The 14,546-nt window shown below is 41.6% G+C and overlaps 1 protein-coding gene across 1 annotated transcript in view; it reads right to left on the bottom strand.

The window, feature by feature from the left end:
• Positions 1-11,380: 11,380 nt before the first annotated feature.
• DOCK2 (dedicator of cytokinesis 2) overlaps positions 11,381-14,546 on the bottom strand; it is a 470,704-nt gene continuing 467,538 nt past the window's right edge. The window contains exon 52 of the mRNA XM_054976977.1: positions 11,381-12,695. Within this exon, the coding sequence (XP_054832952.1) occupies positions 12,624-12,695 (72 nt within the window). The 3' untranslated portion in view covers positions 11,381-12,623. The remainder of the gene's footprint in view (positions 12,696-14,546) is intronic.

Below are 14,546 nucleotides of genomic sequence, written 5' to 3'. Positions count from 1 at the left end.
TTCCCTGAACAGTGTACTCAGCTGGCTGCAAAGTAAAAAGTGTGTTGTACTGAAAACAGAACAGCCTCTTTTAGGAAACAAACCTACTATTAATGTTCAAAACAACTGGCACTTCTTTTTCCAGCATCCTTACTCAAAAGACTGAACCACCGGAATTTCTCATTACCAGACAGTTTTTATAGGTGCAGGATTCTCTGGCAGAATCAGATGTCAGACCCATGAGTGGCCAGTATCCCACCATTTCACTCAACAAAGTTCGAAGCTTCCCTTCAGTCTAAGAAGCCTTACTTTACCTTCAGGGTCTCTTGTAAAAAAAAAAAAGCCATTTAGGTTGGAGGAAACATCAATCATTGTTGAGTGGAGAGTTAGGGTACAATCCACTGACAAACCTTACTGCTGGAATAAATGTAACACTCACTAGAGGAATCCAAGAAAGCTGTATCTCCAAAGTGAATGATGTCTTTCCTGGGTGTAAAATTATTCAGTTTTCAGCCATTACAACACAAAGCTTCCAGACAGCGATACAATACATATAAGGCTCACTGTATCTATTCATGAAATTTCCCACCTGAATTTGGAAGCATCATATGATATCCTGACACAATTTTTCTGAATTCTAGATCGTCTCTTAAGTTGCTGAGAAGATGGATGCATTTGACAAAATAAAATGGCACGTAGGTTTTCCAGTAAATCCAGTCACTTTTAAAAATTTGCATTCACCACTTAGGATAATGTAAACTATTGTTTTCTCATACAGCTATTCTTTCTGGGCTCAGTGTTTGCATAAAAACTGTTGAAGGGAATCAGATTCACAAGTCAGTAACTTCTTCAGGCTACCAGAGAAGAAGCAGCAAGTATGGCATATGCAAACACCTGGGCGAAAGTTGCTAATTCACACATTTGAATGCAGATAGGTACGAGCCTTTTAAATGTTTCTTTTTTTAAAAAAACAGAAAATTGCAGCTGCATGTAGGCTTTGATGAGTAACTCACAATTACTTATATCCTGGGGCTGCACATCCTTATTTACAGTTAAAATACATTGAAATGGGTGTTTTCCCTATGAAGAAGCCAAGACTAGGACAAAGAAAAGAAATGCTAACTAAGATTGTAAAGCAGCTGCATTCATCGGAAGTTTCATATATTAAAGTCCAAGCTGTCAGTCGTTACCAGTAGCTTGTTCAATAATGAGAATTCTCAACCTACAGCAATATACAATGGGAAGGAACTTCTTAAAGAAGGACTCTCTGCCTCCTTTTCTAAAAGCAACGTACAACAAGTTCAGCATATAGCAGATTCATACTAAACATATAGTAAAATCTGGTCTCAGGATGGCAATCCAATGTGTGTTAAACTGACCATACAAACTGTCTTCAACAGTTCCGCTTGGTATGGTCAAAACCAACCTTGGACACATTTTATTGTATGTCATAAACTTACACAGCACAATTTTTAAAAATCAAGGAGGCAAAAGTTGCTCAGAGTACATTGTATGTTATGTTACACAGTGTATAAGTATATTGATGATACATCATGTTATAATATGTTTTACAAATAAGTCGAACTCCTTGGCACAGAACACACACTTTACACACACTTTATTTATTGAATAGTAAAGAGCCCAGTAGCACCTTTAAGTCTAACCAACTGTATTGTAGCATAAGCTTTTGAGAACCACAGCTCTCTTCGTCAGATGCATCTGATGTAGAGAGCAGTGGTTCTCGAAAGCTTACGCTACAAGAAAGTTGAAAGAAACAAAGTTGAAAGTCTTACGGGTGCTACTGGGCTCTTCACTATTTTGCAACTACAGACTAACACGGCTAACTCCTCTGGATTTATTTATTGAAGTCATGTTTATGCCACCTTTCCACCCAGCTTAGGGCCCCCAAGGCAGTGAACAATCAAAAGCATTTTTAAAATCTTTTAAAATACATAACATAAAATACAATTTAAAAACAACAATTAAACAAAAACACATATATAATTAAAATGCATACATAGGAAAGAGGATCAGTTTAAACTCAACAAAACAGCTAGGCTGATTTTGCTGTTGATGTAATTCTCTTTCTTTTGACTTTCTAGTTCTTAGTAAAAGAATTTGCCCACTGAATCAGACAAAGCAGCATAGTAGGTTCTGCGTTCGGTGGCCCCAAGGTACTCATCAGTAGGGTTTCCCAGCATCTGGCAATGAGACATATATTGACTGTGTATGAAGGTTTCATTTAGCAATCCCAGTTAACAGCTGTTTAAGCTCATTGACTCTGTTTCAGATTGCACTGCTGGGGGTTGCATCTGAAAGTTCAGTTCCACTAATGGAATTGCTTTCCTCTGATATAAGAAGCCTTCCTCCAACAGAAGCTTTCCACTGGTGAAAGATGCCTTGCACTTGACGAGGGCTCCACCGCTAGAGCAACAGAACTTTAGCTCTAACCTCTAGTCTCCTCCATGAATTTGATTTCCAGATGTAGTTTTTAAATGTTATAATCAGGGCTTTTTTTCAGGGGGAACGCAGGGGAACGGAGTTCTGGAACCTCTTGAAAATGTTCACATGGCTGGGGGCCCCGCCCCCTGATCTCCAGACAGAGGGGAGTTTAGATTGCCCTCCGGGCGGCTGGAGAAGTGTGGAGGACAATCTAAACTCCCCTCTGTCTGGAGATCAGGGGGTGGGGCCACCAGCCATGTGACCATTTTCTCCAAGGGCAACCCACTGAGTTCCACCATCTCTTTTCCCAGAAAAAAAGCCCTGGTTATAATGCTTCTGCAAAGTAGGTATAATTTGTATCAGGACCATGGCAGAATGGGAAAGGGGGTTAGCTCCTCTGAGGTGCTGTTATTCTCAGCTGGGGGGGGCAGTATTGGTATTGTACTTACCTGTTTTCCCCTTTACAAGGGCTACTAAAAGCTAAAGGTGCAGAAAGTAAAAGTTTCTGTTAGGAAAATGGCATGGATGGAAAGGTTAATCTCCCCACCTCAATCCAAAGCGGACTCTCCTTATGTCTGTTGTTTAACATTTGAAGTACATGAAGAGAGCTGGCAATGGATCTTCCATGCAGTGTTTAATTCAGTCATAACCTAGTAGCCATCATGTGGTAGTGAAGTTATTTTTTATTCCTACAGTTACATTTGGCAGGAAGCAGTAACTATCCGTCCATTCCAGCCAGTGGCAATAGCCACTCAGGCAGGGGGGACATTATTTGCCTCCTCGGAAGGAGGTAGGCAGAAGGTGCACCCTACATCCCGGGCTCAGTGCAGGGGGTGGAGTTTGGAGCCTTCACTGGCTTCTCCGCTCCCGCTGCTTCAGTTGCACCTCGTGCTCAGCCCACCCACCTCACCCTATTGCAGTGCAGGATTAGCCGGTCGCCTTTAGGGGCCAGGTAGGAATTTTTCTCTCCTTGTCCCTGATTGGCACTTGGGACTGGAGTATTTTCACCTACCTTGCACTGTGAGAAGAGGAAGGTAATTGGCATGGTGGGTCCGAGGTAATTTCCCTGGTGGCAGAATTTAAGTTAGGGGGAAAGTTGAGCTGGCCGGTGAGCACCCTTGGCACCTCCCCATTGGTGGGGAATTGGGGTCTGTCAGGAGCAGCTGGCTGCTGTATAGCCCAGTTGCGAGGACAGATGCCCTGGTGGGGAACCCCTGGACAAGCCAGTCTTCCCCCGCTGCTGTACGGCTTGGTGGGGGAGCTTTAAGGAGGTGAACCACTTCGCCTGGCCAGGCCAGGTCCCAGCCATTGGATGGATGGCTCACACCCGGGGCACTGGGTGTCTCGCCCAGACAGGTCGGGGCGGGGTCCAGGAGCGACCCCAGGGCCCGACCTGTACCGCTAGTTAGGCCCTTGACGTAGTTGACGTTTTTATTGTTGAAATGTTAATAAAGCGGCCCATTTTAGAACCGAAATATTGTGTCTGCCTTTCATTCCAATTGAGGTGGCAAATCACATATTGTTAATTAAAAGGACAAGTAGCTATTCTAAACAATCATTTTCTCAGGTATACTATGTAGGTCTATCATGTGTACCTGCAAAAAGCATGACATTGGAAGTGGTTCTAGTTCATGGCGGAGGTAATCCACTTGAAGATACCAGCAGTCTGTTTAATAAAACAATATGGTAGGCAAAGGAGCCCTGATAATTAAGAATATAAAACAGCCAGAAATAATGTAGTTAAACAAACAAACAAACTTAAAAGTAGGAAAGTGATGTTTGAGTCAGTTAACCTGTTAGTAACTTTTATTGCCGTGCCCTGCATACTGCTAGATTTTTGAGCGTTAACAAGTATCCTCTCTACAGGTTCACAAGGAATTGTGGAACAGACTGTGACTAGTACTTCTTAAAGTTACTGCTTTTCTATGGGTTTAAGAGTATGTATTAACAGCAGTGGTAATCAGAATGACACCACGTTTTTGTGCCTGCCAATGGGAATGGACGTTAACAATGCAGAGTCAGTGCTACATGAAATTCTGCATTTGTGTATACATGCATTTTCCTGCCTTAGCCAAGCATACCCTTTTCAAAGCACTTCCTTCTGGGATCATGCAGAATTTATTACTTGAAAAAAATAGTTCCAAGAAAAATGAATTAGTTATCCCAATCTCTGTCCTGTCCTGATGATAAATGCAATTAAAATATATTTAAAATAGACTATTCAGTAAAGTTAGAATCATGAAAAACAATGTACTGTTTAATGCTTTTCCTATAGCAGTAGAATTTTCATATAGTTGACTGACTCATTTGAATCCTGTGGGCAAATAGCACCCTCTTGTGAAAGCTGTTAGAAGCACACTGAAGTAACATGACCTGCATATTCAGAACTGTGGAAACTCATGCGTGCAAGTATTCAAGATTTCAAATGACTACTCTTTACCTTATACTACAAGGAAGCTTCCATGAGCCTCTCCCATATTTACACAACTGCATCTGGATCAGTTTTTAAACATGCAACATACACAACTTAGAATGTTTTAACAAGTGTTGATGTAGTAGTTAGAGCATCTGACTTGTGAGGCCCAGGTTTGAATCCTCCCTCCCATTGAAGCTTGCTGGGTACCTTTGGGCCAGTCACCCTCTACCCATCCTACCCTTCTTCAGCAGGCTGTTGTTTTGAGGATAAAATGGAGGAGGGAGGAGGATGTTGAAAGCTACTTTCAAAACCCCTCGGGAAGAAAAGTAGTATCAAATGAGAATACTTTTTGGAATGGAATGAGTCACATGAGAACGTTGTTAATGCTGAACAGAAACTGATAAACCATTTTCAAACTACTGTACACTACATTTGAATGTCAGGTGTAGACATAATACAGTATATGTATTACTTGTGCAAACAGACCTCAAAGAACTTATGAATTGCTGGATTTTTTTCTAGTGAATTGCTGTTGAATGTTAGTCCCTCAGGAAGCAAATGTGCATATTATTTATCCAGATAATTTCCCTCCCATAAGAAGGTGAAAATGAAAGATATTAGAATGACTTAAGGCAGCCAACTAATGTGTGAAAAATCTAACATGAGAAACAGATGCTGGGGCTATATTTGATGTTTCTTTTTTGGGAGGATAGCATATATGCTGGCTACATCTCAAGGCATATAGAAATGTAAAGTGGAAAAGTATCCTCTGTTATTCTTGAAAAACTAGCTCACTTGAATGCAGTCTCTCCTGAGGCCATAGTAGGACCAAGTGGGGTGGTGGATAGAATGTCAGACTAAGAACTGGGAGACCTGGGTTCAAGTCTCTATTCAGCAATGAACTTCACTGGGTGACCTTGGGCCACCCAGAGTCGATTTAACTCACAGGATTGCTGTGAGAATAAACTGGAAGAAAGGAGAACCATGCATGTCATCCTGGGCTTCTTGGAGGAAGAGAAGGGGGAAAATATAGCAGACAAAAACAATCTGATAACGACTGCAGATAATGGTAGACACTAAATTTTGCAAAACATTTAAAAATGAAAAAAGATTTTAAAAATAAAAATGTTAACTAGCTGCAAGCCTAAATCTGGGAAAGGAGCCATATATGCACGTATACCTAAGAATAAATTAACTAAACAAAATATTCCATTTATTAATTTGCAAAAGCAGAGTGCAACCAGAATTAGTTTTCCTTTCAAGTCTTTAAAAACATTCAGTTGTGCATTCCACTGATTTCAAAGGGTTTATTAGCATGTACCTTTTTATAGACAGTACCTCAAATCTCTAATACATTTATATTAATCAAACTCCTTACTCTGTAATAACAGTGTATTATGTACTCTGTGAACTCCTAAAATGCAGTATAAAATAAAACCCCAGATATGTAATTGTGCATTTTCCATCCGTTAATCTGTTGCTGGCTAGTGATCACATTTCCATTAAAAGTTGTATTATTTAGAATAGGTTTTTGGACAGTGTCACCCAGACCGTACTGTCTGTTGTGCTTAATGTATTTAAAATTTTCCTATATGTTAACACATGATGGATTATTTACTGTACCTCCCAAATAGTTTCTTTCTCTGCAGAAAATTTAAATCATACCCTGCGTGCTAGGGAACACCTGCTTCTATGCATTATATTCCCTTTGATTCAAACAGCTGTACTATTCCACTGTTCAGAGAAATATCTGTGCAAACTATACTCTGCTAGTTTGCATTCTGAAAGCACAGACCTCTGCTTCTGGCTATTACTAATGGGGAGTTCCATATCTGCCACATGCAAGCCTCAAGAGGCAATGGAACTCCCAATCCCCAACATTCTGTCCCATGTGCACATTGTCATGCTTTGTTCTGGAATGCTGGTCTTTATTCTGAAGTATATTCCATGCCCCAGGTTTGATTGCCAGATGAAAAACATTCCATTTTCAGATTGATGCCAGTAGTCAGCATGCCTAGAGCTGTATTAGTATTAAATTTAGGAGGGGTAGTGGTGCTGGGAGTACCTCAACCACTGGGATGCATTAGACTTTGAATTCCTTTTTGAGGGCAATTACAGAAGTTATTTCTTTGGATTTTATGAGAAAAGAAGGTGGATTGGCCTGTGCATGTACCAAAGCAAAGGACATAAGAGAACAGAGGTCATTAAGATGTTTTGATTTGTTTCTTGGCTGAAGAGCTAGGTTCAGCTTGCTAACTGGATTTTTAAAGAGCAAGATTCAAGTCCAGTAGCACCTTAAAGACCAATATTTCTAGGGTATAAGCTTTCACGAAACAAGCTCCCTTTGTCAGCTAGAACTTTTTAAATAATAATAATAATAATAATTACACAGAGAATAAATTATGAATGAAGATGAGTGGCTAACTTAGAACCCCTTTAGTTAACATTATGCATTGTACTAACCATTTCCAAGCAACTTTCAGGATATTCAATGCTGCAGAAAGAAGCTAGTCATCTGCTGACTCTTCATCGAGTAAGGAATCATCCTCAACTCCTCTAGTTTGTGAATATTTTAACAGTAGCGTTAAATGATATGGCTGCACAAACTTCACAGGAGCCTGAAAAGTAGGCATATTAAACAAACAATGAATATTAAACAACAAAGAGTGCTTAGCAAATCTGATGCACTTCATAGTGTTGGGATGATTCACAGATTGTGTGAAAATTCTAATTGCCACAGTGTCTGCAAAAAGCATGAGATGAGATCATCACTCAAATGCAAATTTTAAAAATGTGATTGTTTAGCAACAAGGGCATCAAGGACTGCAGCACTTTTTTTGCTATTGCCACAGGAAGGGAATTTGGGTACTATAATGCAAAGGAACCCAAAGTCTAACATACTTTATGAGGCTACTGAAATAACAATAATGTTTTTTAACAGCAGGGGGTGATCAGTTCCAGATGAACTGAAGTAAAAAATGGGAGGTGTTTTTTTTGTGTGTGTGTATTTAAACAAAAACAACAATAATGTTTATTAACAGCAAAATGTGACCCAGGACCCTACGTTGTGTTATGGGTAATAGCCACACGTAAGTCACAGGTTCTCCTCAATTTCAAGTCTGGATTGCGATTGCAGTGTGCGTTCCTGTGGAAAATATTACCATGTGCAATGTGAGGGACAATTTCACCAATTCTCCCTGTCACATCAGCTCTCTAACTACCACTTCATGCTGCTTCTTGAGGATCCTCCATCCCCCAGAAGCAGCATCTGTAGCATTAGTGGGAGGGGGGAGGCAGAGAAGTCACACAGGGATGTGCGCTTTGGGTATTCGATTTGGAAAAAAACCCTGAATTGGGCCTGATTCGGAAAGATTCGGTATTTCCAAATCGGAGCCAGCATGCTCCCCTCACGGCCACCGCCAGCATGTCCATGGAGATGCTCCAGTGGGCCCTTGGCCCCTCTGGGATCATGAGTCATGTGAGAGAGGATTCGGCGGAGGCAGTGGTCAGGGACTACCTTGCAGAGCCCTGCGAGTTGCTATCCACCGAGTCTAGGACCTGGGGAATCGTGCTCTTCCCTACAGTAAAGAAGTAGAAATCCAGCAGGAGGAAGGTGGGTCTCAGTGGCAAAGGGAATGCACCCTGCAATTTGGCTCCCCCCCCACAACAAGGGAAAAAATCCTCCAAAACTGTCATAGCCACTGTGGGCTATGTTGATTGCCACTGGAGGGAGAGACAGGTTAGGATAGGGACTTTCACAGTAGGAAACTCAGAGTAGCAGCCAAACTAAGCTACTGCTGAGGAGAATGTTGTTTAATGTTGTTTAATGTTGCTTAATGTTGTTTGCTGTTGTAAAATGTGGTAAACTGTTGTTGATGTTAAATTGAAAATGTTCATGTTGAAGGGGTGGGGGAGGAGTGGGGCAGGTAGGGATGGTGCGGATGGGGGCCAGTTGATGATGAAGGCTACATCCCAACACTACCACACAGGTGTTTTCCAGTTCAGCCTGAAGCTGGCAGGGGGTGGGGGGGGACCTCTGCAACCATGCTCCACAAATACCATTGTGTTGTGCTTGTGGCCAGGTGCTGTTCTGCTCTGTGGTGTTTCCCCACTGGCTGAACTCAGAGTCTGGCTGCAGGAAATGACAATGGTTCTGCTGGACTAAGTTGCAAGAGTGTCCCCCAGTTCATTTTGGTTTGGGAGGAATGGCTGTTTGTCTTCATGCTGTAAAACTTAAAGCCAAGGAATAAAATGTTTTTTGCAAGCAATTGTGTGTTTCTGTGATTCTCTGGTTTGAAGTTAGCTGTGGTACTATTATCTAGGATACTGTTGTGATGTGTTGTGCTGTGCTTTCATGCTGTGAAACTTAAAGCCAAGAAATAAATAAAGTGTTTTTGCAAGTAATTGTGTGTTTCTGTGATTCTCTGGTTTGAAGTTAGCTGTGGTACTATTATCTAGGAGACTGTTGTGATGTGACACTAGTGTCATGTGCCTTTAATGCTGTAACTGAAAGCTAAAAAATAAAATGTTTTGAACTTGATTCAATGTGTGTTTGTGTATTATTCTCTGGTGTGAAGATTAGATCCCATCATACAGAACAATGGGGAGTGGCTGGCCAGCCTGCTCTAGGGGTGGTGGGGAACTTGGGGGTGCATGCAGGTGGTTCAGATGTGCTTTCCCAGGGATGAGCTTGCACTCAGGATGGAGTGTGCTCTGTGGCACTGTGGCACCCCTGGCCTGTGCATAATTGCCCTGGGAAAGACAGTTTAAACGTTCGCATCATAGGGAACAATGGGGAGAGGCTGGCCAGCCTGCTCTGGGGGTGGTGGGGAACTTGGGGGGGGGGTGCCTTTGGGTCTGTTTGGGGGGTAGATTGAAAGGGAGGTTATGCCTGTGGCTATGGATGCCACATTCCATGTGTTTCTGCTGTGGGAGTCTGGACCCGTAACAGGAACCAATGGAGAGTGGCTGGCCAGTTACTGCAAGGGTGGTTAGGGGTTTTATTTGGGGGGGGGGGTTCTGATGGGTTTCTTAGGGTAGTGTAGCCAGACTGTGGCTGTGGCCATTGGCATCCCCAATCCATGTGTTTCTGCTGTGTAGGAGTCTTCTCCACAGTAGAAATAAAATGGTGTGGTGGGAGAACCACCTTTGGTGGCCCCCCAAAGTCAAATCTCCCTGAAACTTGGGGAGGGCATGGGAGGACAGGTAGTAGCAGGTCCCCTAACATTTGGTGCATTTTGCATGCAAAATGCCACCCCAAGCCACCTAGAAAGCCCCCTTGTTTTTCCCATAGGGATTAATGGAGAGTTGGGAGGCCATAAAATGGCCCCCCAAAGTGCAATTTCCCTGAAACTTGGGGGAGGGTGGGAAGAGAGGTACGAGTAGGTGCCCTGAAAATTGGGTGCATTTTTCTTGCAAAATGCCACCCTAAGCCACCTAGAAAGCTCCCTTGTTTTTCCTCATAGGGAATAATGGACAGTGGAGGAGGATGGGGGTTTCTTCTTTGGGGCCCCCTGAAGTCCAATCCTTCTGAAACATGGGAGGTAGTTAGAGGAGTTAGGAGAAGGTCCCCACCAAGCTTGGTTTGCTTCATAATGAAAATGCACCCCCCTCCCAGGCTCCTGGAAAGCTGGGCGCATGTTCCTCATTGAAAATAACGGCCGAATCTTTATGAAGCAAACCCAAATCTTTCCAAATCAGGTATTCCAAAGCGGCTTGCCACTTCGGAATTCCCTTTATTCTGAATCTTTTTCCCGATTCGGGTAATCTGAATCACCCTAGCCGTGCACACCCCTAGTCACACTACCATGCACATAACTTAGATGAGATCCCATCCATGGAGAAGGGGCTTCAGCCTTTCTCTTGGTGCCATTTTCTCAATCTGCAATAGTCCCAATGATGCACTACTTGGTTCACTGGGGAAATCCACATGTACACTTGTTGGTTTTGTAAAAAATTCAAAAAACACTCCCAAAACTGTTTTAGCTGTTGAAACCCTTGCCATGCCCATCACAGTCAATAAAGAACTAACTTTCCCAGGACAAAATTCAGAAGAAAAACAGTACTCAAGGCACTGCCATAAGATGAGCTATTTGAGCAATGTATCTGGTGAAATCTCATTGAAAAAGCAAGCAAAATTTATGAAACTTAAGGAAGATTCTCTTTCCTGATAATAACTTGGTAAACTGTTAGCAGAGTACTAAGGCATGTAGCTCAAATATCTTAGCAAGCACTGTGGTTTCTTCTAGACTTTGCTCCAATTACATATAAACTTTACATTGCTATGTGTGATGCATCTGCAATTGCCTTTGGCCAGGAGGCCTGTGCCAGTGATTGCTGCTACATCAGTGCTCTGAGTGAGCGTGCTGGTCTAATGCAATACACTGTAAGGGGTACTCCAGCATTGGAGTATAAGAGATAGAAAACCAATCTGTAAGAGGAAGAAGGCTGCTTTTAGACATTCATATATCCATGAAGTATGAATAAGTTTTTTTTTTATTTTCACCTAAAGCAACTACATTAAAAATATTTAAACTCTCATATTGGACAAGTTTTATTAAATCACAGGGTAATAATACACTGAAACCAGGAACAGCACAAGCAAATTAATATTTTGACATATTTAAGTAGAGAAGCTGGTTATGTGAAAACAAATCTATATAGCTGCACTTTTGTCTTGAAAGAAAGAACCAGATGCATGTCAGAAAGGTAGAATGATCAATTATATCTAAACCCAAAATTATAGGGCTAATTCTACTGTCGGGAAGAAGAGATTAATACATAGAATACAGAAGTATTTATTTTGGACTAATTCCAATGTGGAAGCTTTAGCGGGAGAGTGAAAGAAAAATTGTAACATTTTATCACAAATTACAAGAACAAATTTATGAATACTGTACATGAAGAAAGAGGATTTTTCATCTAAAGTCTGGAAAACATGTTAATTGCAAAAGAGTTACTATTGTTTTAAACTCTTTTGGTCCTTTTGGTTTGGATTGAATACAAAAAGAAAAGGAACTTGCTCTCATGGCTGCTCTCGTGGAATTGGGGTGGGCCATGGCTCAATGGTAGAGCGTCTGCTTTGTATGCAGAGGTCCCAGGTTCATTCCCCAGCATCTTCAGTTAAAAAATAGTAGGTTATATGAGAGACCTTCAGACAAGACTTTGGAAAGCTGCTGCCCACCAAAATAGACAATATGGACCAATTGTCTGACTCTGTATAAGGTACATATTACTTGTCCTGTAATAAAACATGGTTTCAGTCAATCTTTAAGCCACACTGGAAATTTACAGCAAAAATATGCAATTTAATGAGTACAAAGATCAGTGCTTTATTGAGACTCAGTTTACTAAGTCAGTTGGTCAGGAATCCTATGTATGTATGGGACACAGAAGCAAACATGTGTACAACATAAAAGTACAAATATAGTACACAGACTACAGAAACCAGGGTAAGTTTGTTGCATTATATGCTATGCATGGTGGTAAGAGCAGACTTGCTCTGATGCCCCACTTCTTAAGTAGAATTCCTGAACTTCTAAACAAACCTCAAGTTAACAAGAACTCCTGTATTTTATAGTTCTTTATCGCTCCTTGGAACAAAACAGTATTCTAAATTTTTAATTCATGAATGGCCATAAGCCAAAATGTATGGATTAAAACAGCAAATATACCAATTGTACAAGGGATTTTTATTTAATAACAAACTTCTCTTAAGTCAGTCCTCATTTCCTTTTTGGAATTTTGTCTTTCCACTTGCTAGAAAGTTCCCGATGACAGAATGCCTTCATAGGTCTGTGGATAAATCAGATTGCCGCTCAGCAGCCTGCTTCCCATCTTCAGGTTGTTTGGGTTTACACTGATTACAAAAGGAAAAGAATACCAGATGTCAACATGTTGTTTTCCCCAGTTCTTGCAGTACATATACAGAATAAGGAACGGTGCACTCAATATAACAAATTCTAAACCTGTGCTGAAACCTAGCAGTTACTTTTAGGCCTGTGATCTATGTGAAAAAACTGGCATCCCTAGAGGGGCAGGCTGGGGGGTGTATTTTTATTGAATGTGTCCTGAGGTACTGCATGTGTCCTGCATACTCTTTAGAATGTTGGGATGATAACCAATCAAGGCCGCATATGCAAATGACCTCAGGGAGGATGAGTTGGCAGTTGGGGGGGGGGAGGAGCACCCTGCCAGTCACACAGGGAAGCTGTATCTCTATGGGAAAATACATTTTACCCCTTTTTACCCCCTTCGGGAGTGAATTTCTTAAAATCCCTTCTTAGTGAGCCCCTCCATCACAAAAGAAATATCCTGACCAAATTTCACGTTTTGAGTGTTTGGGCTGGGTGTTGATGAGTCAGTCTGGACACTTGTCTTTATATGTATAGATTGGTTTTCATGAAAGACGACTCTCATTTCTAGGGTCTGTAGCTTCATGGTTTTCTGTCCGAACTAGATAAAAAGCAGGAGAATTGTAGTATTCCCTGAGAACCCCCAAATTATCTGTTTAAAATACCACCACCATCCTTTTTGAGGCAATGAAAGGCACCCATATTTAACATTAAAGTCTATGGGAGATTCCGAATAGTAATGCACACAGCACCGCAGCTGCTTAGCTTAAAAAACAGTAGCAGTGAGTTTTCTTGTCAACTTACAAGACAAAGAGATTTGGTGGCCCAAGTTGCTTAAGGCAACTAGACAAGCAGGCAGGCAGTAGCAGGAGAACCTTGAGGAAGATTTATTTGGATGGAGGATAAGGTATGGAGAGCAGCAGGTAAGCAGTACAGGACTGACTGCAAGGGAAAATTTGGCACAGTAAGGCAGGTATTGGGAGGAGAGAGGAAGGCAAAGTCCCACCCCATATTCTTTAGGACTGGAATAACTCACACATGTATGTAATCCTAGCAGTTACAGTTTGCAGGCAGTCAAGAAAGCCCAGAAAGAAAACTCTATCCCTCTTCCCCCTAAGGAACAGGACGCTGTCTTTATGCCCTTATAAGGAAAATGCTGCCTGCCTCATAAAAGTGAAATCAATAGATGCAGAGACTGCAATAATGAAAGGAATCAGAACGAGGGAAAAAATCAAACCATGGTTTCTTCATTATTGGTTGTTTAAATGGGAAATTTTGTTTTGTTTTCTTATTATTTACAATAATTATGAAATATCTCCATTTTTGTAATTTTTAAATCAATAACAAAAGAAACACACAGGCTTTGTTAATTCACAGTTACTGTACTGAGGCTCAGTTTTGTGATGGCCATGATCCAGAAGCCTAATGAGGGTTGCCAACTCCTGGTTGGGAAATTCCTGGAGATTTGGGGGGGAGGTGAAGTTTGAAGAGGGCAGGGTTTGGGGTGGGGAGAGACCTCAGCAGGGTAAAATTCCATGGAGTCCACACTCCAAAGCAGCAATTTTCTCTTGGGAAACAAAACTTTGTAGAGTGGAGATCACTTGTAATTCCAGCAGATCTTTATGCCCCACCTGGAGTGTGGCAACTCTAAGCTTGCCAAACGATGCCCATGTAAAGGAGTCCATTTCGTAGCAAAGGCAAGGTTTGAAATGGCTAGAACAATAATATTCACTTTTTAAAAAGAGGCTGCTAAGTGTTGTGCAGTCCCAGTGATACCTCACCAGTAGCCACAGTGATGAAACTGCTGATTTTGGAGAAGATGAACTATACCAGGGCAACCTCCAAAAGGCAATCAG

Source organism: Eublepharis macularius, chromosome 4, assembly GCF_028583425.1.
Source record: "Eublepharis macularius isolate TG4126 chromosome 4, MPM_Emac_v1.0, whole genome shotgun sequence".
Classification (NCBI taxonomy): Eukaryota; Metazoa; Chordata; class Lepidosauria; order Squamata; family Eublepharidae; genus Eublepharis; species Eublepharis macularius.
The sequence above is the reverse complement of the archived record's forward strand: the minus strand, read 5'-3'. Positions and strand labels throughout refer to the sequence as shown.